Source organism: Macrosteles quadrilineatus, unplaced genomic scaffold (assembly GCF_028750875.1).
Source record: "Macrosteles quadrilineatus isolate MER2022 unplaced genomic scaffold, UCM_ALF_1.0 Scaffold_8__2_contigs__length_117827958, whole genome shotgun sequence".
In the NCBI taxonomy this organism is placed as follows: Eukaryota; Metazoa; Arthropoda; class Insecta; order Hemiptera; family Cicadellidae; genus Macrosteles; species Macrosteles quadrilineatus.
The window spans coordinates 24,367,349-24,391,485 of record NW_026542601.1 but is presented as its reverse complement, the minus strand read 5'-3'; the positions used below and the strand labels follow the sequence as shown (position 1 = coordinate 24,391,485).

General features: G+C 35.1%; 2 protein-coding genes across 2 annotated transcripts; one reads left to right on the top strand and one right to left on the bottom strand.

Annotated features, from left to right (window-relative positions):
* The first annotated feature begins 2,935 nt into the window (after nucleotides 1-2,935).
* On the top strand, nucleotides 2,936-23,729 carry LOC128999807 (translationally-controlled tumor protein homolog). The gene is made up of 6 exons (XM_054426489.1): nucleotides 2,936-3,075; nucleotides 14,453-14,523; nucleotides 16,858-17,045; nucleotides 18,233-18,348; nucleotides 20,573-20,741; nucleotides 23,462-23,729. The coding sequence occupies exons 1-5, from the start codon at nucleotides 3,048-3,050 to the stop codon at nucleotides 20,686-20,688; spliced, it is 519 nt and encodes a 172-aa protein (XP_054282464.1). The 5' UTR covers nucleotides 2,936-3,047; the 3' UTR covers nucleotides 20,689-20,741; nucleotides 23,462-23,729.
* On the bottom strand, nucleotides 14,610-16,021 carry LOC128999806 (cAMP-dependent protein kinase catalytic subunit alpha-like). Its single transcript, XM_054426488.1, has one exon. It carries the CDS (start codon nucleotides 16,005-16,007, stop codon nucleotides 14,916-14,918), a length of 1,092 nt encoding a protein of 363 aa, XP_054282463.1. The 5' UTR covers nucleotides 16,008-16,021; the 3' UTR covers nucleotides 14,610-14,915.
* Nucleotides 23,730-24,137: the final 408 nt, after the last annotated feature.

The window sequence follows — 24,137 nt, the reverse complement described above, 5'->3', positions numbered from 1 at the left end:
CCCCCGCCGCAGCGAGCCTGCAGACTAAGCGAATTTCCTGATTGGATTTACACTAAAATGTATCATTAAAAATATCACATTTCATGCCTATTTAAATAGAATTTAGTTTAACGACTACTTAGGTTTGCTGCAACAGGGAGGGTAAAAAGTGTTTTTTAATGTAAAATGTTAAAAGGTACTGTAGTTTAGTAAGAAATTAATGTATTTTCCAAATTTGATGAAAATATGTTCATAAACAAGCAAACTACAACAGTTGACTTATTCCCCATAAGAATAACATGGGAGTTTTAAAATTAAATTCTTTTCAATTTTCTCCGTAACCTATTTCCGTGTAACACTTGAATATACTAAATTATTTTTTTAAGCTCTACAAAATGATTTAGAATAATAAATTTTAAATTTTTTTGCTTTTAGGGTCAAAAATGGGAAAACCCTATTTTTACCCCATAGAACCCCTCATAAACCCCCGTTCCCATAGTCCGATCATGCTGGTTTGCGAACTCATTCAAGTTTATCCCGCTTTACACCTTTAAACCAAATTTCATCAAAATCGGACAAAAATTACTCAAGTTATCGCGTTCACGGACACATATATTATATATATATATAGATATAAATTTGAACGAATGGTGTTTTTGGCCTCTGGGGACATCAAAATGAAAAAGTAAATCGGTCCCGGGCATAGGTCTTACTATGCCACCTACGGTAATAGCTACTTCCCTATATGGGGAAATTCGCTAAAATCATTTGCCATGAAAAAATAGTTTCGCTCTGTTAGCAACTAACTTCAGTACTTCAGTAGCTTCATTTCCTTTCCTTTGATTCCTGGCAACCTCCAATCATTTATCGAGCTACAATCTATGCTAGGCCCTACAATGAGCTCCACACTATCCAGTGACGGCCTCACCTATAAAAATAAAAATAGGCGTTATTCAAGGTAGTTTAATACTGTAGACCCATTATACACTTCCTGATACACTTCGGTGTATTATTTTATAAATGGTGATACAAAATTACAAAATAATATACAAAATTTGATGATCGCCGATCGAGTTGTAGGGGGCCCCTTCGCTTGGGGCAAAAATACAATAAATGATATAAAAAATCTTGTCCTTAACGTAGAACGTAACTTGTACAATTGTGTTTGGTTAAATGCAGATTCAATGGAGTTCTAATACGTTGGAAAATTAATGAATTATATTTTAAGCAGGTGTTCCACCACTGTATCTAGTACCACAACTATCACAACATCATCTCTGACAACATTTATTATAGATCCAATTTTCTCTAAAATCGTCTTATATTCTGCTGTCATAGCATTTATGTTCTTATAAATAAATCAATTTGTTAAAATGCATTTTAGAATGTTTTATACTTAAATCCAACAAAGACCCAACGATTCTTTCCTTTGTAGGGCCAACAAATATAGTTTCCGTTGGGCCAACGTTGGCAAGGAGTTAAAATTTCCTCCAACCATTTCCCAACCGTGCCGACCATTTCCCAAAGTTGGGCCACCAATGTGTGCTACTTGGGTATGCATTTAAGTACATACCCCTAGAGGAACCTTTTTGCTTATTTTAACCCAATAAACCATTATGAAGTTTAGTGACGGACTTTACAGACCAGACACCCTGTATTGTAATAATTGACAGTGGCATATGACAACAATTTCTACAATGATGATAGCTGATAAAAAATCTCCTAAAGTGCACAGTAAAATGTTATAGTAGTAGGTTTGTTTATGCCAATGGTGCAAAATTGGTTTGTTAACTACTAATATGATATTGTGTTGCCGATATTTATTGAATATTTCATCAATATTTAAACTAAGTTGATAATAACATTTTTCTATAGATATTGTTCAATATTGGAAAGGAATTAAAACAATATTGTTTGAATATTACCTTAACAATATTGTTTTACAATATTGAACAATATTGGGAACATATCGAAACAATATTGTTTTAATATTGAATTATAATATTTATCACCAATTTTGTACAATATTGGCAAAATATCAAAACAATATTGTTTTAATATTGAAGAAATCAATATTGTTGTAAATATTGGACAATATTGTTTCAATATGATGAAAATATTTTTTTGCTACTAGGGTAGTTTAATTTACTTTAATTTTCCAATTCAGTAGCCACTGGGACAAATCGTCCAATGCAGCCTGAAGGTTTGATGATGCCAGAAAAGGATCCTGATTTGATGATAAAAAAGCAGTGTCGTCTGCAAATGTTGCGACTGTAATTTTGTGATGTATTTGATTAATAATTCTGCAAACACTACAAAGAACAAAGCTGAAGTGAGTAATGTTGTATTGAACGTTGTTTCTGTTGTGTTTAGAAATTAAATAGAGCTACATAACAAGAATCATAATAACAACATAAAAAAATAATAATTTAATGATTAATCTGATAAGGGAGAGGGGCCAAAACAAACGGCAGTTTACATAGAAATTGAAAAGCTTTGACGTCACGTTCTTTTGAAAAGACCATATGCAAACAAAACTACACGGCTCGCACTGATACAAAATGTTCCAAAGGTGATCACCATGGGTTTATGGGTTTAGATCAGGGTGTTATGAACACTCCAAGATTACTGACTCGACCGGCTATCCTAATAAAAACTGAAACTGAATCAATGCAAATGTTGTATTTGTTATTTTGGTTTAATAAATGAGTTATGAGTTATGAGAGTTAATTTACTTCCTGTAAACAGTAATTTTATTAAATGAACGGGTCTGTCTCGATCTAGAGAATTACATAAAACTAGACACTTGGCTTTGTGGCACTTTTTGCAGATTTTCTATGCAAATAAAGATAATTTGATTTGTAGCAGCATAGTTTTAGAACATTAATTTGTCAGTGATCGATTAGTTTTATAAGTGCTACCGTGTTAGTATTAAATGCTAAAGCGGAATGGGTGTTGGCGGCACTGCTTCCACCGCTTAACAAAACTTCGTTCTTCCGGAATCTGACCCTTTTTGGAGAAGTGGTGCTCGTAGAGGTCCTGTCAATTATCTTTCTCCATCTTTCAAAATGCGTATCTACAAGGACATATTTACAGGTAAATAGATTTTATATTACATTTGGATGATTCTACAAATATAGTTTCTTAATGTGATGTAATTTTTCTAGTAAAGTACCTATTTATGTCATACAGTTGGAACCCCCTCCCCCTCCAAGGCCCTGTTGACAGATGCGTTTTGATCTTTTCATTATTAAATTAATTTTGATTAGTCAACATAGCTTTTAATCTCCTTATAGATCTAGGTTACTTCGAGGACAAATACTAACGAATGTCATAGCCTAGGCCAACTTAAAGCTCTGGCAGGCTTATAAGACAAGACCAAGCTTGACTAGGTTAGGCCTAGGCCTAACTTAGCCTAGCCTAAGCATTTAACTTACATATTTTATAAACTGTCGAGACTGTGTTTGTTAATTGTCCTTCAATCTCTGTTTTCTTCTCTGGTTATGGTCATCGGTAGGCTAAAGATAGGCTAGTTGTGCAGTATATTTAGTAACTTACTGGTAAGCTACAAGTTAAGTACCTTAGGCCTAGGTGCCTCCAAACGAATTTTCAATTTAGATATTTACTTTATAGCCTACTTAGTTTTTTACCTCCTGAATCCAAATATACTTAAGCTGAAGTAGGCTACCTAGCCTACCATTAAGTACCAAGCACTGCTGATCACCTTAAAAATAAGTTGTTATAGCCTAACTTACAACATTACAATAGGCCTAAGTTAACCCTCCGAGCGTCACTTGTCGAAAAATCAACTCACGACACACTTTGTGTTGTCACTTGTCGATTTTTCGACACACGAACATCGTTTACGTCGAAAGCTCTATGACTGACTGAATCGGATTGAACTGGATCGAGTTAGGTATCGTTCTTTTTGTTAGATTGTAAGCTTTCTCTGGAGGTCTGTCTCTAAGCGCTTTTCATTTTAGTTCCGTAAATATTGTAGCAGACAGCTGACGAGCGTATTTGTAAACAGCTTGGTTAACCTCGGACGGCTGCACTTTACTTGACGTCCTACACTCATTCGAATGAAAATATCGATCGATATATCAAATAATCGATTGCTTCATTCGATATATTGTTTGGTTAGTTAGGTAAGGTTAACCTAACCTAATTAACCAAACGATATTATCGAATGAAACAATCGAATGTAAATATTGATTGAAAAAACAATCGAATGAGTGTAGGACGTCAAGTAAAGTGCAGCCCCTCGGACCGATGACTGATGTGTTTTATTACGTTTATCATTGTTTTAGTGTTAAAAATCAAAAGTAGTGATATACGTGGTGCATTATAAGAAGATTTAAGTGATTTTGAAGGGCTGGTTGATGATCCTCAAGAAGTAGGTAGTGATATTGATGTAAATTACCAGCCAGATTCCTAGCTATGGTTAGGCTATGCATTCTTAGCTAAACGCTATGTACTGAAATCTGTTTTTCACTCATAACTTATTTATTTGATAACTTACCTCACTACATGATTATATATTTGTAAATCCTCATAAAATTTAGAACAAAGTGGCTATTTTCAAATATTTATAGGAGGCCTATACTTAATTTATACAATTTCATTGAGCGCAAACTTATTTATTTTTTTTTCCAAAAGTTTTTTTTTACCTAAAAACTTTTTTTTACTAATGTTCCATATTTTTTATGTATAATATTGAAGCCCATGATTTTCTAAACAAAATGGTATATAGAACAGTAGAATTAACATTGTTTTAAGCTTCTCAGATCCGTTTTAATAAAACCTTGCAAATGCGCCAGAAATAGGCGGACATTAAGGCCTAAACTATGGACACTCGGAGGGTTAAACAAGGTAGAATTAGAAGTGGAATGAACTGTGGGAACTAAGCCTGACTGTTTTCAACTGAAAGATAAGCAACTGGAAGAAACAACTTTTGAACTTTTACTTATTATACTTTATAAGTTAGGCTACTTTACTCTTCTTTGAAATGGCGACCATACAAAGTAGGTATTTTAAGCCAAGTATGAATGGAGATGATTGTATGATGAGTTTCGCGATCTTGTAGTCTTGTTAGTGACTAAGGCCGACATATTCCTTAAAGACAGCTGTTAATTAATAGCCCATACAGCTAATGGCGACTAAGGGACCTACAGTTTGTAGTGGAATCCGAACCACTTATTTTTCCATGGTATATAATTATTAAACTTTACTCTCTCCGATTCTGTCATCGGCAATAAACTTACAGTAGGCCTAAGTTAACCTTCCATCGGGCGCATCACGGAAGTTACCTCCGTCTAACTACTTTTTTCGTTTTAAAAACCATAAGGTAAATGCCCCAAATACCAACACCCTAAGACTCAATTCAAGTTTACATCTGCAAATAAATAATTATAGGTTATGTTAAGCTTGAGTATTATGGAGTTAATAATTTTGCCATGATATAAACTCTCAGATTACATAAATAGATAAAAGAAAAACATCCAATTAACAGTTTTTAAGCATCTTAAAGTTGGGGAAACACTCTTTGTACTTTTCTGGAAATACCGACAGCAATGAAACAAAATACCGACACCTCATGTCCTAAATACCAACATTATCATTTTAACACCAATTTAAGAGAGAACAGGAACATTATCATCATAATAAAGTATTTTTATTGAAGTTTGTGTATTCATTTAACCTATTCCACAACTTTATTTCAATATTTTGTCCCTATCCATCCCAAAAAGTAAAAGTTAAGACTTGAACATTCTCCAACTTACGGTAACTATGGTAACTTACTTCCCAATTTTATTGAAAACCACTTAGACAAAGTACGTAAAAATTTGTTTATGTTTGGCAAATGTAAATTAAGTAGTCTCTGTATTAATTATGTGCGAAATTGTAAACATATATCGACATCTGATGAAAATTCACTACGATGTAAGAGCAGCAGCAGCAGCCGACGCGACTGACGCTGGCAATGCTGTCTACAGCTGGAGCTGCCTACTTGATAAGCTGTTACGCAAGTTTCTGTGTTTAACTTATTCAATTATAGTACTGTATGACTTCTTTGGTAAAATATAATTCCAATAAAACTGGAACAAGTAAGTATTTAATGAAACATGAAAAAGTAACTTAAAACCATTGACGTATTTAAGTTTACATTTTGGATTGGCCTACCCTTAGTATTAAGATATTATTTACAAAAACATACAGAAAATACAAATACATACATATACAGAAATACAGCTACAGAAGTACAGTTACAGAAATATACACAGACAAATAGAAGAACAAATACAAATAGAAAATATAAAAATAAAACACGCACACACACACACAGATCTTAGAATGCTTTAAAATATTGTACAAATGTTAAAATACTCAAGCAAACACACACACTCTCTATCTCTTACAACTGAAATCTATAATGTCCACGCCGATCAAAAATTGGTTCACTTAAAATTGTGACAATTTCGTCGAGAGGAACCTCGTCGACGTCGTCATTCTCTGGCCAAACGAATGTATCTCCTACTTGGGCAAGAAATTGTATATTGCCAGTCTTCTCCTCGCCGTTGACATCAAGTAGCTGGCCTATGTACCGCTTGGTGCCATATGGAACAATCACCCACTTCCCAACACTAAAGTCCTCGAAGCAGAGCTTCGGATTCACAGGCACCTTGTCGATGTTGAATGCACTTGGTGCCATTGATACATCCAATCCTAGATCTTCGGAGTCGGACGAAAGTGGGGAAACATCTTCCTTTTCAGTCTTTTTTCTAGGCCCACTGACCTTTTCTTTTTTAATTTTCATGGCCACTTTTTTCATTTCTTGTTTTTCTCTTCTTTTTTGTCTTCTTTCTTCCATTTCCTTTTCTTTTTTTTCTTTTTCAGCCACCAATGTCTTTCGGTACTCCTTCCATTTTATACATGTTATTACTGAAGGGACTTTTGCCGTTTTTGTCCTCCTTTTAATCCCAGATTCCTTTTTGGGCCCAGGCCAAAATACGCAGTCTTTGAAGGGCGACGGAATACTGCTTGTGTCCTCTTGGACAGCAGATGTAGATGGCTGGGCGTCTTCTTGAACAGATGTCGATGGCCGAGATGTAGGGGTAACTGCCCTGGCACATGTTACAGGTGGGGTCGATCCAATGTTGGCAGGGATTTGTTGAACAGGTTCGGACACCACGGTAACAGGGAGATCGAGTTCCAAACCCATTGATACATCCAATCCTAGATCTTCAAAAAGTCCCTCGTCCACAAATATTTCTTCCTCTAATTCAATATTTGATGAACAATCGATGAGGACGTTTGGCTCTTGTTGGATTGTTGTGGGCATCATTGGATCTGGATCATCTGGGTCGTCTGGGTCGTTGCAGACAACCTCTTCCATATCAATGCGGGTACTATTTACAAAATCAAGAGGTCGATGTTCCTCAACAGAGTTTGTAGTTTTGTTAGAATCACTACAATTACTTTGGTCAATGCTTGTTTTAAGGTCTTGCCGAATGCTCCTCCACACTTCATACAGCGATTCATCACGACGCTTTATAGGTCCACCATGTCTAAACGCCTTTAACCTGTCATGGCCTATTTTCTTCTCAAGATGAGCGAGGCAGATGTTTACTCTCTCGGTTTCTACATTAGACTGTTGTGTTAGGGGTTTTGGGTTTTGGGCCAAGTTACCTACAATTTTGGTCATGTCAATGTCATTGACATCTAACGTAACTAGACCGCATGTTTTAAAACCATTCTGAATGGTTTCTGGCTTGATTGTCCTTTCAATCACTGACTGCAGCATCGGAGGAAAGTCTTCTTTCTTTAGCTTTTGTGAGGAGTGGTCAAACCTCCATTGGGACACTGCTTTTTTCCACGCATTTTTCAGTGGGTGGAAAACCGCGACGTCTAGAGGCTGCAGCAGATGTGTAGCATTGGGCAAAAGGGCGACAAGTTCAATCTTCTTTGAGGTACAAAACTCACTAAGCTCAAGAGACAGATGTGATACGTGGCCATCCATGAACATTATCACAGGTCTCGGAATATTATTTGCAGTTAGGTAAGGTTCAAATGTGTTGGCCATGTATTCAAAAAAAGCTTCAGATGTCATCCAACCTGATTCACTCTTCCCCAAACCCCACCCATCTGGCACAGCCATCCCTACTTGCAAAGGGATTCTCTCGTAAGCGTATAGAATCATTGGTGGTGCTACCTCCCCATCTGCTCTCACAGTCATTAGAACTGTGACGTTTTCCTTGTCTGTGTTTCCAGATATGTTGTACACACTTCGGTCCCCTCTGGCTGCAATAACTTTCCCCGTTTTGGGACTTAAAAAGAATGCAGTTTCGTCGCAGTTAAAAACCCGACGAAGGTCTTGGAATATGTCCATCAAATCGTTTTCTTGGCAGTAGGTCTTCACTTCGGCACACCAAGAGGCCACACTTTCTTGAGTGATGGCAGCTCTGGAAGTTGTCAGAGTCTGGCACTCCCGGACTGCCAGATTCTTGTGGCGGCCCATAAACAATTCGTACCAACGTCTACCAGGCTTTTGATTGACAAATGGGTTCGGCTTTCCTGATTTGGCAAGCATGCGACCAGCACTGAATATAAGTTGCTCTTTAGTGACTGGAAAGCCTTTTGTTTTACAAGCCAGAACCCATTGGACCAAAACTTCCTCTTCGACGTCTGACAGAAGAGGTTTTCTCCCCAGCTTGCACTTCTCTTCATAGCGGCCGTTGATCTTGTCAAGAAGGGTCACTCGAGGAACACCGAAACGTTTGGCCGCCGACGAAGTTGTCTCCACACCACTTCTTACAGCCAGAATGGCATTTTGCATGTCCTCGTCTGCATATTGCTTCCTTTTTTTCGGGGGTGGCGTTTTCGCTGGAGGCATTCTAAAAAATAAAAATAAAACGTGATTAGAAAAAGGACAAAAACGACTAAGACCACAGCATATTAAAATGCTATACATGATTATAAATATGAAATACGATAGCAAAACATGTTTTAAAGTCAAGTGTCGGTATTTTTTTTCGTAAATTATTCATGAAAATAATACCGACAACGCCATGTCGGTATTTGGCAAAATGACGAAAACTTGCTCTGAATACCGACACCGGCCAAAAAATTACAAGAAACCGTTAAAAGCAAGATTTGAATTACACATTTAAAAACCTAAGTATCTAGATTCACATAAATATTAAAGTTAATACTAACACATATATGACAAATTACTTATTCGCTAAAGCAAATCCCAATGTTCGTAGTGAAAACCTGTAAGATTCTTACCTGAAATCACCGTAGTCGTGCACCGGCAGACGAAACTTGTCATAACGAACTCAGAAAAGGAGGGAACTCATATCTTCTTCTTCTTACTTGTAGAAAAAAACATCGCAAACGCATCTGGCTTACAATATAGCCGGTAGAGACGACAAGGACATTATGTTTTGTTATGAAATGTGGCTGTGTCGGTATTTAGTACATTGTCGGTATTTGGGGCACTTACCTTAGCATGTGTTCGGCAGGGCTGTGGCCTGATTTACCTTATGAACCACTTTTGTGGAATCAGTTTTGTATACGCTAACCCCTTTCCCAGTTGTCAGTCGACCTTGGGGAGTGGTTTGTGTCACTACTGGAAGTAGCTTCCGTGATGCAACGGGTTTCCCGGAGCCTAATTCCGTGTGCGCCCTTGTGTTTGACCGTATTTAGCGATATTACAAAATGGATGAAGAAGAACTGATTGGGAGATTGTTGGCTAGTGTTGAAAGGGAGGACAAGGAACAACATTTAGAAGAAAGAACTAATGGTGCGTGAGTTCGGTAGGCTAAGCCTTTTTTTTATCATGAAAAAGAGCTTTGACAAAATGTGTGGTTTTTCTAACAAATGATTTTTTGCATTTGACAATAGGTGTTTTATTTCAAATAGGCCTACCATAGAAATTTTTTTCTAAAGAGCTTTGACAAAGTAAGTTGTCCTTATGAAATAAATATCTTTTTTCATAATTCCATAGGTGTTTTTATGTCATACACAGATGCAATTTTTGTCTAAGAGCTTTGATTGAATGAGTTGTCCTTGTACAAAATTATTATTTTTATTAGACCATGTACATGTTTTTATGTTATACAATATTGAAATTTGTTTTCTAATATACGATAGTAGGCCCTACTGTATAAGTACAAAGAGTAAATCTTTTTTAATCCACAACACTTACGTATTTTTATTTGTTTTCATAACATTTTCTATTTTACTACTTAAAAGTAATAGTGTAATAACTCATAAAAATGTTTTTAGTTTTTTACTCATCATTGCATAGTTTTTGTACTCCCGGAAGTAACTTCCGAGAGCGCCCTTTGGTGTTTGAAAATCAATGCGCCCGACGGAAGGCTAACTTGGTGAAGGCATTTTACTTCACTACTACTAACCTTAACACTACTATAACACAAAACAAAAATAACTTAGGTACCCATACTCATACTGTACTGCATAGTGCCAAATAAGTTATCAAATACCGGACGCGCCGAATTTCGTCTCAAATAATAAGCATATGCTTAAGACATAAGACATAAGATCAATTTATTTCCTGTAAAACTTACAATATACAAGTCATGCTTCATCTGATCAACACCAAGATTAATGCATTTGTTGGCTTTTAATCAGTCTGGAGACAAATGGGTTTGTAAATCGTCATTGGCCGCTAGATCCAGTGAGCCGTGATTGGTCATGCTGTACGCAGTTTTTGCAAATTTCTAAAATCTCTTGTCTGTTTCCTTTAGAAAGCGGTTGAGTTTCTTAGGCTTTAATAACTATACCTGCCGATTTGTGATAGAGTACAGTTGTTAATATGAAACTTTAAATATTTTTCTGTCATTTCAAACCATAATTAAGAAACTATTTTAAGACTAATTTTCAAGCCCTCCGGAATTGGATGGCGAAATGTAAACTAAGCCTAAGTTCCGGATGCATGTTCAGAATTAGGCAGCGGCACTTCCTAATTTCGGATTGTTACGTTTTTCGTCATATATTTACTGATTTTAACTTGTTATTAACTGTAAATCTCTATAAAAACCATATTAGGTAGGCTATAAACAAAATCATTAAGTTATTTTACAAAATTTATAAAAGTGGAGTACTTTAGAAGGATATTTTTAGCAGAAAATTGCCTTCTTAGGCCCACTGAAGTAGGCTAGTTTCTAAACTACTAAGCGTTGTTACGTTTTTTCGTGGTATATATTTACTTATTAATTTTAAATGGCTATAAAATCCTTAATTATTAAAATTATAAATGATAAATTTTCCAAAAATTACAAAAATGTATACTTTGAGATACTCTTGTTAGGAGATAATGGCTTTCTTAGGCCTACTGAAACAGTTCCGAACCCCCGAACCTTACATTTTTTGTGTTATATATACACATTATGAACTGTTAACAGCTATACAATCAGTAATTATTACACTTATATTGATATATATTTTCAAAATTCACAAATATTAACCCTTAGAGTGCCAGGCGAAAAATAAAAGTAACGCTAAAAAAATGCCGATGATTTTTCCCGAAGGTCGCGCTAAAAATGCCGAGCGCGATCTGGCGATTTTTAGGTTAAAATTTCGTAAAAATCGAATTTTCGATATTTCGACCAACGAAAATCGATGTATCGCATCTAGTAACTTTCGACTCAATGTTAATATATGGGTTAAAAGAATCCGAGTATCCATTCGGTTGTTATGACAACTGTTCGATCATTACGAAACGTCCGGTCAGCCGGACGTTGGCACTTTTGGCTCGTTCTAAAAACGTCCGGTCGGCCGGACGTCGGCACTTTTGGCTCGTTTTAAAAACGTCCGGTTCCCCGGACGTTGGCACTCAAAGGGTTAAGTACTACTCCTAAATGTTATTCATTATCAGAAAGTAGTTTATTAGGCCTACTGAAGCAGTCCCAAACTACCATACCGAATGTTACGTTTTTCTGTTATTTACAAATTATTAACTTAACTATAAACAGCTATAAAGTCGGGAATTATTACAATCATAATAGTTAGCTTATATATTTTCAAAATGCACTTATTAAACGTTATTTAGCAAATAGCAAACCAGAGCCAACACACCCTCATCTCCCCTTACATGACTCACATTCTTGTATGCCATTCCAAAATACCAACTGACCTGCCATGATTAGCCCCTCCACATTCCTACAGTATATATATAACCAAGACATCAATCTGTCCTTGTTTATATTGAAATACGCAAAAAACCTACCAGAGGTCAACTCACCCCATCTCCACTTACATGACTCACATTCCAGGGAATGCCTAAACCATACCAGCTGACCTAGTAAGATCATCCCCTTCACAACCATGATTTAACTCAACCCTTGTTATTTTTAATGTGCTAAATCTTGTATGAAATATATCGGTAATTTAAGAATCAAATGAGGATAAAAATTGCTTTAATACGTTTTTGGGCTTCCTGAGTGCTGGCAGGATTGCCGTCCAGTATTAGGCGGTTTCAAAATATTTGGTATTGGTTGAATAAAACACAAAATACCTACCTATGTCTTATTTATGGAAATATTTTAGTAAAAATGTAATCAGACAAGTTCAGGGTGTCCACATTCTGGAAAGTCAGGGATAGTCATGGAAAGTCATGGAAAAAAATTATGGTCATTGAAAGTCAGGGAAATAGGCAAGAAGTCATGGAAAGTCATGGAAATTTCCAATTATGGATGGATTTGAGGGGACCATTCAATGCTCTAGTCAGCCGTAACCCGGACTGTTGTAGCATTTTTTCAGGTTTTTTCACAAATGTTCGACAATTCAATTTATTACAGTTGTATTATTTTATGAGTTTTCGGTTTGTATTAGTTCATTGTTGTACCTATTGTACTCCATTGTTATCTGTTTATACATATTTCAGTATTTTCTGTGAAATAACTTGTCTAGGCAGTATTATTTGTGTGTGTATGTTATATTATAATTTGCATGTAAAGTTCGTGAGTCATGGAAATCAATGGTAAATGGTCATGGATAGTCATGGAAAGTCATGGAAATTAATGACAATTTTTTTGTGGACTCCCTGAAGTTGAAATTCGCTTAGTCTGCAGGTTTGCTGCGGCGGGGGTATTATCAATACCGTAAGTGCTGTTGTAAAATACAGTACAGTTCCTACTGTAATTTATTATGATGAGTTTTAACTTGATTTAGACGCTCCTGTTTGTATTAGCGACGTGTTTCAACAAAACTGCTTGCCGGTCAAAATTTACTAATATTTAATTGACTCTCGATAGTCCGGATTTTTTGCAATCCGGACCGGACGTCTGCCACATTAGTCCAGATGAGCGACAGTCTACTGTACTGCCTAATCCAAACTTGTTTAGTTGTTCGAATTTATAAAAAAGTCACCAAATCTATACAAAAAAGTATAATGCACATTGTATAATGTAATTGTCCTACTGTTAACATGAAAATATATCAATAACATTATTTTCATAACTTCAATAAACTTGACACTTTAATAAATCGAAAGCAGAGAGCCTGGGTTGATACAGCAACGATTTTTTCCCGTAACCAATGACATGGATTAACCAGAATACAGTAAATAATTCATGACAAATCTTTATAATAGTCCTACATTTTAGGGTTTTTGACTGCCAATCCTTTAGTTGGAAAAACACAACTTGAAACAAGTGTAGCTATATTATAATACAGCTAGCCTAATTTAAATAGAGGGGCCTATTTGTGAAATACCGGGTAACAGTGGGCAGTTTTGAAAACAAACCTGTAATTATGTTAAATCCAATGTTAACCTGCTAAGCATGGGAAGCAGGTAGGCCTATACAACTGGTTTATCTCTTCCATCTCAAAGTTAAACCAACCCAATTGTTGAAAAGCAAAACATTTTTCAGGGTGGCTAGTGACCTGGAAAACCTCGAAATGTCAGGGAATATTAAATATCTGGAAAAGTCAGGGAATTTTGTCATAAGTCAGGGAAAATTGTAAAATGTTTAAAATAATTTTAATAATTGTTAGGAAAGGTCGATCTGGTTCGAGAGTACGTAAGCTGTGTTGGTGAAAACTAAGAAATATGTCTGTACAAATAAATTTTGTGTTTTTTTACAAATTAAATTTTGTTATAAACTGCGTATCATCTTATCAAACTCATTTCAATTTTATTAACGCAAGTTGAAAAATTTGAATATAAGCTAGCCTGTATCTATAGATTTTATGTATTTATTTCATGTAAAGAAACATATATGTAAGATGTTCTTCAGATAAAGATTAGTCCTTTTGAAGAATTAATTAGTATTTAAACTGTTATTTTGAATTTGTCGATCAAGGAAAGTTTAAAAAAATCATGGAATTGTCAGGGAAAAGTCAGGGAATTTGTCAATGTGATTTCACTAGCCACCCTGTGTTTGCCAACTAACCTCTTTTTTAGCTTTAACTTTGAATTCTAAACCAAGCGTTTCTTTTGTTTTAGGTGATGAGATGTTCTCAGACACCTACAAGATGAAGTTGGTGGATGAAGTCATGTATGAAGTAACTGGCAAAGTAAGTGTGGTGTAACATTGTTTTAGTTGAAGTAAAAAAATAATATTATTTTCTCTTTATTTAAGGTCAGTCTAAAATTGCTATTAAGTAGCCTAGAATAAATTCATCATTATGAAAAGATCTGTTCAAGTTCTTAAATTTATTAAGAGGATGGACCTTATAAATGAAGTGAAAAAACTTGCACCTGTAGATAGAAAGGATAGATAACATAAATATTGAGTGATTGGCCTAATAATTTCTTCTCCTTTCTTAATGTTTAATAGTATTTTTATATTGGCCATGCTATTTTACCAAAAATCATTTTGGGGCCATAGATAGATACGAGTCCCTCGCTGTTACTTATTTAAATTCTATAATAATAATACATTTTTATAGTTTTTTTAAAAAGGTATTTAAAAATCTTCAAAGTCTTGAGGGAATTGGTTTTCAGAAGATATCTTTTTTAGTTTCCAATGAGACCTCTTAGCATTTTCAATACAAGAAGGGTCTACACATTTGGGTTGGAAAGGTGCAGTAACCCTCCTATTTAGAATCGCCAACCAATTGATAGTCTTAAACCACTTATGACACTTGATGTCATCAACGCCTCTTTTTAAATTTCCATACCGTCTGGTTAAATCCCTTTGAAGTAAGTTCTTCACAAGATCTTTTAGCTCAGAACTGAAGGATCTTGGCATCTTGTACTTGAGGTAAACAATCCTCTCGTATGTTGTCATTGTATCATATGCAGCAAATGGAGAGTTCCCTCCTACAAACTCATAAGCTAAAATACCAACAGCCCACCAGTCAATGGCTTTTCCATAGGGCTTACACATTATAATTTCTGGAGCTAAATACTCAGGAGTTCCACACAGTGTATATGTTCGTTTGTCTGTCAAAAGCTTGCTGTGTCCAAAATCGGTTAACTTTAAGTATCCTGTGTGGTCAATTAAAATATTTTCCGGTTTTAGATCTCTGTAAATCACATCCATGTAGTGAAGATATTCTATAGCCAAAATTACCTGGCTCATGAAAAATTTTGCTTGATTTTCAGTAAAATGCCCCAAATCTTTAAGATGTGAATACAGTTCACCACCTTCAACAAACGGCATCACCATGTAAATGTAGCTATTGTCTTTGAAGCTATATATTAGATACACTGCCAGGGGAAAGCTTATAGATTTAAGGATGAGTTTTTCACTTTTTATATGACTAACTGCCTTACATTTTACCACTTTTTCTTTTTCTATTGCTTTCATAGCGTAATACACTGTGTTATCTTTGTGCTTTATTAGTATAACTTCACCAAAACCACCACTGCCTAAAAGTGTCACCTGTTCAAAGTCACATAGTTGTTCTTGGTGTATAAATGGTGTGTTCCAGTTTTCTGTAAAATGTTCTTTTGACTTAATCAAAAAGTCTGTCCATTCGCCTATCTCACAAGGTCCACATTCAGGAAATCTAAATTTTTCTAAGTTGCATTTTGTATCTTTGCTAAAAGACATTGTTTATTTTGATTTTTAAAGTAATAGCCTTGTTTTAACTGTATCATATGGTGCAAAATAGTTAAAAATCACATGTTGAATTTTAACAGCATCAAACCATTGACTATTGAATACTAATATCAATAATCAAATATCAAACACAATATAAAAATGGTAGCCTTATTATTCTCTTTATTAAATTGACTATTTGAAACCTGGTTTATTAAGAGTTATACTAACTTATGATGAAAGTATTTATTTGTAAGCTTAATATTTTAATTATTTTTGCCAAGGTCTTTTTGTCCTGTTAAATTAATCACTGTGTAAGTAACACTTGAACATTTATTTACACTTAGGTTTATATAGCCTACTGTTTTAACACCCAAGACAGTAAGAGTAAAACATATAAAAGATGGTAAGTGGTGATCAATTTAGATTAATTGTAAACTCAAATTTAGATCGGACCCAATAGTTGAATGACAAGACAAATAATTGTGTGGCTTGAAAATAAATTAGTTTTATTGCAAAGGAATTTTTATTAAAGAACTAATTGACTCCAAAATCATATTTTAGGATGTAAAAAAATAACAATTTCATACAATTCAAATTTGACATAAAACAATTTAGGGTACCTAATTTAATTATAAGTTTATAGGCCCTAATAAACAAAAACATGCTATTTTTCACCATTGTAGATAGGTTTAGTTAATTTCTTCTATATTTATAAGAACAACTCCCTTAAAGCATGCTTCTATCAAAAAATATTTTGATATGTAGGGTCTATTTTTGTAAGAGTGTAGATAAACAAAATGTTTGATCTATTACTAAAATTCTTAGGTTTATTACTCTAGAGGGTAATTTTAAATTGCAGCTGGTCCAGAGAAAGCACGGTGAAGTTCAGATTGACGGTTTCAACCCTTCAGCTGAAGAAGCTGACGAAGGAACAGATGTAGCCGTAGAATCTGGAGTGGACGTTGTTCTGAACCATAGACTGTGCGAGACCTACGCCTTTGGTGACAAGAAGTCATACACCGCCTACCTCAAGGACTACATGAAAAAGTAGGAACAATTATTGTATAAATTAATCAAATTTCTCGTTGATTTAATTGTTGATTATTATTGGTCTTAAAACATTCTTTTCATCAATTGAGACTAAAGCTGTAGCCTAGATTGTCAATTATGATTTGTGAAAGAAGTGTTGCACGACATCCTAATGTCACCACGCGTTCAAAGCCGCTACCAGTTGCACAACGTCCAATAGCTCAGCGCTGTTGCACAACGTCCAGAGCTCATTGGGCTGGTGCTTTGGACGTCGTGCAACTGGCAGCAACTGCTACTTTTTAAAAGAGTGTAAAGTGTGTTGTTTCATGACGTCCAGAGATTGTAGAAAGACTTTTTTTATTGCGTGTACTTTTGGTCATGGCAAGATTTGGACGACTGCAACAGTCAAATATTTTATATTGAACGTCGTGACACTGACTTAAATCATTGGATATCGTGGCACTTGGACGTCAAGCAATGCAACCTTTGTGAAGTTTATTTAATTACTCAGGTGAAAAATCATTCTAAATTGGAAAAGTCAATAGGCTTGACAGTGTTGTGTACATCTTTATGTTTTAAACTTTCCCTGTCACTGTCTTGATTTGTTTGTACCAATAACTTTTATCAACTGTCTACTGTATCATACAAGTTAATCTCCTAATAACACCATAAAATCAGTTATACTATGCTCAACACATCCTGTTTCTCTACTATAATGTCCTTTGATCATTCTATAACATTTTGTTACGTTCCTACCAAATTTCAGTAATATATCTTAAGCTAACGACTCTCTACATGGTTCTGACTCCAAATATCACCCTCGCACAAGGTCCAAAATGACAATTCCTGGTACAGCGAGGGAGGGTCGGTTTAAATAAATGTCCCTTTTGCAGAAGGACAGAAGGAACTGCTTTGCTACTATACTATACATTGAATATTACAATTGTAACAATATTCTTATAACATAAATATAACTAAACACAATACAAGTAAGAAATAATATATACAATCACTTTCCTTAACATAGATATTTAAAGGAATCCCCTTGCAAAGTTTGGGTCACTCTAGGTTCTTCCAACAAGGTTGAATCGTTGGTTGTTTATTTTATTGTATTTTTGAAGAAGAGCTGTCATACTTGATATCCATGATGATTATTTTATTAACAAAAGATACAAAAATAATTCTTGTCAATTTGTATTTTTTAGACTCGTAGAAAAGCTACAAGAAAAAAGCCCTGACCAAGTAGATGTTTTCAAGACAAATATGAACAAAGTAATGAAAGACATCTTAGGAAGATTTAAGGACCTTCAATTTTTCACTGGTAAGCTGTGTTCTTGCAGTTCATATCTGGCTTAATTTTAACCTAGTAAATTCTCCTGTAGGTATTTACCACCAATTCTATAGACAGATTATTTAGTGTTTGTAGTTTGTATAATAATCAGCGCTGCTTTCCCCAGCTCTGTAGGAGCCCTGAAACCTTGTAACTGGCATACTACCCTTATAGGCTACAGTAAATTGTATAATGTCATTCTAATGCATAAATCTTGTTCAAATTTAGCTTTGCATTAGTTTAAAAAAATAAAATTCTAACCAATAAAATGTTATTATGTTTTACTTTTAATAAATTCTCTTGTTGTTAATTAGTTAGCAGATAATGTTTGTCATTTTTCTTGATATTCTTCATATATTGCTCCTACTGGCCTCATGTAAACCCGGTTGTACTGAATAGGATCAACTGTTTTCAATTATTTAAACCAATTATGATCAGGGGCAGGTCCAATTTCAATCCTTCAAAAACATAAACTAATTAACTTATTGTCTTAATAATAAAACAATAGTCCAGAATTATAAGAGCTACTAAACTGGCATGCTCTAATATCCATTACAAATAGTTTTGTAATGGAAGCAATGCATGCTAAAACAATGGTCTTGCAACTATTAAGTAATGTTAATTACAAACATTGCTATTGAGCAAGACACACATATTTCACTCAAGTTTAACTTGTAGGTGTGAAACGTGAGCAGCTATTTAACACGTTTGCTGCGGCCCATCAATGGCAGGCGTATCCCCGGTGCAGCACAGCGTTGGAACAAACCCAATTCCTGGGTCATTGGCTTTCAAATTTTGGTCTGACGAATAGCAAAAAAACGTGTGGTGATGTACTGCGTTACGACGAGAGTTGACGTAGTTCGCTAAAACACCCACAGATACCAGCACTCCTTGGAACGTAGCCGGTCCCATTGTATTGCCAATTGGAGGGAGAAAGACAGGACAACAAGTTGATTTCTGAGCTTGCTAAGATGGGGATTTTATAGGTAAATTTACTACCAACTTGCACTACAACAAAAAGAATGACACCCACTACACGCTAATGTGGTATAGGTCCGCATTCGACCGACACTATGCTCGCACTGAGCAACAGATTGACGCACTGCAGTGTGGTTTTTGGGTTAGTACTGACCTGGCCGCGTGAGGGTTGCCATCGCCGTGGACCAGTACTGACCCACCCAGTACCTGGCTTTTGACCCAGCACGTGTTAAGCCAAATAAAGATTGTAACACTAAGAATATAAACAATAGTCTATCTTCACTCTAGAGAGAGTGTATTCCATATGTTGGTCATCTTTAACCCTCCCAGTGTTACTTGACGAAAATTTGACAAGCAGCACACTTTGTGTAGTGTTACTTGTCGATTTTTCGACACGCAGACATCGTTTACGGCGAAGGCTCTATGACTGACTGAATCGGATTGAACTGGATCGAGTTAGGTATCGTTCTTTCCGTAATATTCTAAGCTTTCTGCAGAGGTCTGTCTCTAAGCGCTATTCATTTTAGTTCCGAAAATATTGTAGTAGACAGCTGACGCTGCTGACGTGCGTGTATTTGTAAACAGCTAGGTTACCCTCGGACCGATGACTGATGTGTTTTATTACGTTTATCATTGTTTTAGTGTTAAAAATCAAAAGTAGTGATATACGTGGTGCATTATAAGAAGATTTAAGTGGTTTTGAAGTGCTGGTTGATGATCCTGAAGAAGTAGGTAGTGATATTGATGTAAATTATCAGCCAGATTCCTAGCTATGGTTAGGCTATGCATTCTTAGCTAAACGCTATGTACTGAAATCAGTTTTTTGCCCATAACTTATTTATTTGCAAATCTACTTCCTTATATTATTATATATTTGTAATCCTCATAAAATTTAGAACAAAGTGGCTATTTTCAAATATTTATAGGCCTATAATTTATACAATTTCATTGAGCGCAAACTTATTTTTTTTTTGAAAATTTTTGAAATTGTATTTTTTTTACCTAAAAATTTTTTTTTTTTTTTAAATGTTCCTTATGTTTTATATATAATATTGAAGCCCATGATTTTCCAAACAAAATGGTATATAGAACATTAGAATTAACATTGTTTTAAGCTTCTCAGATCCGTTTTAATAAAACCTTGCTAATGCGCCAAAAATAGGTGGACATTAAGGCCTAAACTATGGACACTTGGAGGGATAACAAATAAAATAGTTGAATTTTTTTCTTCTTCCAGGAGAGTCAATGGACATCGACGGTATGGTCGCACTGGTGGAATACAGGGACATCGATGGTGAAAGCACGCCTATTCTCATGTTTTTCAAGCATGGCCTTGAGGAAGAGAAGTTTTAACTCATCTATTTGTAACTTAATTGGCTGACGAATCATAAACAAAATTATCGAAGGTTAGTTTTTCTTAAATAATGTGCTTTAGCGAATTTCCCATATAAGGAATAAGTTTAACCCATTGGCGCCGACTTACGAGCGTTACTCGTACGGCCGCTGCAGGCCCGGCGGCCGACTTACGAGAGCCGCTCGTGTCACCGCTAGGCATCGCCATTTTTTATTTAGTTATTATAATTTTTCGCCCTTTTTGTTTCTTCTTACTATTATAATGTTTATAAATATATTGCTTCTTGATTTGTGTATTTACTCATTTATTTTAGCGAATAACAAACAATTTTGTGTTGCAATGGAAACCACATATCACCAAAAAACAGCTGCGGTAAGGTAAACAAACATTTTTTTTTAATTTTATTACTTTTAAAAGTAAACAACTTTTGATTTTTCTACTTAGGGAATCGATTGACCTTTATAATAGTAGTGTTATTTGGTGTCTGGATTAATCTTGGAATTTGTATATTAAGTTTACTTTCAAAATATTGTTTTTAAAATTTTTATTTTTATAATCTTTATATATATATATTTTTTAAGTTTAGAACTTTGACTATCCAATTACCACTTTCCTGTAGACAATTTTACTGTGAACAAAATGGTGAAAGAATTATTAATTTATTACCTAAGGTTTTCTTTCTATAGCAGTTAGAGTAAAAGTCTACAAATTCGGTAAAATTAATTGCCGCAAGAGGGTGCTGCAGGTAGCGCATTAATTCCTTCCCCAATGGGTTAAGCTTTTACCGTAGTACTCATGTAAGACCTTGACCCGGGAAAGATTTCCTTTTTCATTTTGAGGTCCCCAGAGAACAAAAACAATATCTGGGTTCAAATTCATATATGTGTGTGTGTGTACGCGCGTCTCCGTTAGCACGATAACTTGAGGTAAAATGATCAGATTTTGGTACAAACGTTTTAACCTACATTTATTTTACTGAGTTTGCGAACCAGCATGATCGGACTATGGGAAAGGGGGTTTTATGGGGTAAAAATTGTTTTTCCCATTCTTGGCCCTAAAAAATAAAAGTTTAAATTTCTTTCCAAACCATTTTGTAGAGCTTAAAAACCAAATTATTTAGTATATTTAAGCATTGTTGTACACCTGATGGTTACGGAGGAAATTCAAAACAATGGTAAACTTAAAATCCCCATGTTATTCTTAGTACCTGGGAAAGAGCTTTGCTCGGGTAAAATCACGAGTATATTTGAGAACAGTATTAAAATTTCACGAAAATAGCATATTTTATCACTAAGGCCTAAAGTGTTTCTTTTTGACCCGAGGTCAAGTCTTACTATCGAGGCAAAGCCGAGGTTGGAAAGTGAGGGAGGGTTAAAAAGACACTTTTTTCCCGTGTGGTGAACTATATTTTTTGTTATATTGCAACATTAATTACAAATTAAGCTAGAAAACAAAATCTTTATATCTTTATTTCAATGTTATTATTGCTGATTTATTATTTTTTGTGTTAAAGAGATTTGAGTTACTCTTAATGGAGTATTTTACAAAGGAATTGTTTACCTGAGGAAATTAATGTTTGGGTTACCTGAGAGTCCAACAGCGTATGAATACAATGTCCATACAGTAGACTCAGTCAAGTATAAAGTGGTCGTTGTTTGCTTCATTGGCCACCGATGACAAGTTGTTAATTTGCATTTTGTGTGTGTTAAAATTTTGTTTATTTCTCAAATAATAGTGTTTGTTTTATAAATAAAAATGTGTGTAACAAAACAAAAAGGAAAACGGAGTGAGTGCCTTTCTAGTTTTTGCCGTGGGGATCATAAACTGTCAAAACCTTAAGGTAGGCCAGAGTGAGCAGAGTATAAGAGTTATTCAGGGGAGAAGTATTAGTGGAAGGGGGTGTAACAGAGACCGGGTATAGTTTCTTAACTGGGCTACCCTAATATCAATTGAAAAATATTAATTCAATTAGTAAACCTACATTCAATTGTTCATAATCAGCAAGTTTGGTTAGGTTATAATTGTTTCATTTCATCCCTCAAACAAGTTTAGCTCATCCTGCCCCGCTTGGTTGATCTTTCCACCCCCATACACTCACACCGCCAAGCCTCAGGCTGTAAAATGACCCACGTTAATGTTTTTAGGCAATTGGCACTCGGCCCTGCACTCAAATAAAAAATGTATGTACACAGTATTTAAAAGATGTTTGTACGTAAACGTGTGTTCAAAGCTTAGCTAATTATTAAATCTCAATGTTAGTTCATTCTATTTCCCAGTCATTTTAGGTTATTTTTGCAATAACCAAGATTACTCAGTTACTCATTGTGGTGGATAATCGGGGGTCTGCTGTATATTTTTACCTGAGAATGAAAATGAAACTCATAAGTTTTTGTCCAGCTGCGATGCAATCCAATGGTTACTTGTAAGCCTGGCCCTCTGTCTAAAAAAAAGAAGAAAAAAAGCTTTTGTTACTAATATTATAGACAAAAAGAATTAAATATAGACCGTCAGCTGTGCTGCGGTTACCATAGCTTCTGGCGTACACCGCTTGGAGCGCCATGTATTTACGGCGTACGCGCTACGTAAACTACAGCGGTGTGCGCCGGAACCTATGGTAACCATGGTAACCGCAGCACTTAATTCTTTTTGTCTATGCTAATATTAACTGGGATGTGAACAGGCTTTGAAGCTAAAGATAAAGTAGAAACTAATTTGTTTAATGTCCAGTGTTGCTCTGTTGTTAATGTTTTTTATCCTTTTTATTTGTTTCAGGTTGAAACACTCAAATGTCCACCTTGTCACTTACGACTTAACAACTTGGTGTTGCCATGATTGATGGCAAATTTGTCAACCTTTTAAACTCTCTATATTTGTTATACTAAATTATTCGAATCTATTGATACACTTGTAAATAGCCTAAGTTTTTGTATTTCATATGTTTTGCTTTATTTATTTTTACCTTGTGGAAGATGGGGAAAGATGACCTCAAAAACCAACCTTAAAGAAGATATAATATTTTGCAATAAATATTTGCTTTGGACTTGATATTTTAATTTACCTTCTCATTTCTGTATTGTAAGCAAACTTTACCTATGACCGATTTTTAAAACAAGCCGTTTCAGTTTAGTTCTTAGAATTGAAAAGACTCACTTAACAGCATATTGTTTACTTAACAGCGTTTTTGTTTTACATTACAACACAAGATTAACGGACAAATGAGGTTCAAGGATTGAGAGAAAAGAAGCAACATTGTAATATATAAACATCAACTTATCAGCTGTTGAGGCAAATTTAATTGATTACAACAATGAGTGAGTGGTTGGGACCATATGTCGTAGCATCACAATCAGTGGCTATGAGAGGTTATAAACAAAAACACCAACTTCTTGGAAGTTTATGAGTAGTGATTTTTAGTAGCCTAATTAAGAGGTTGGTATAGTAGTGTAAC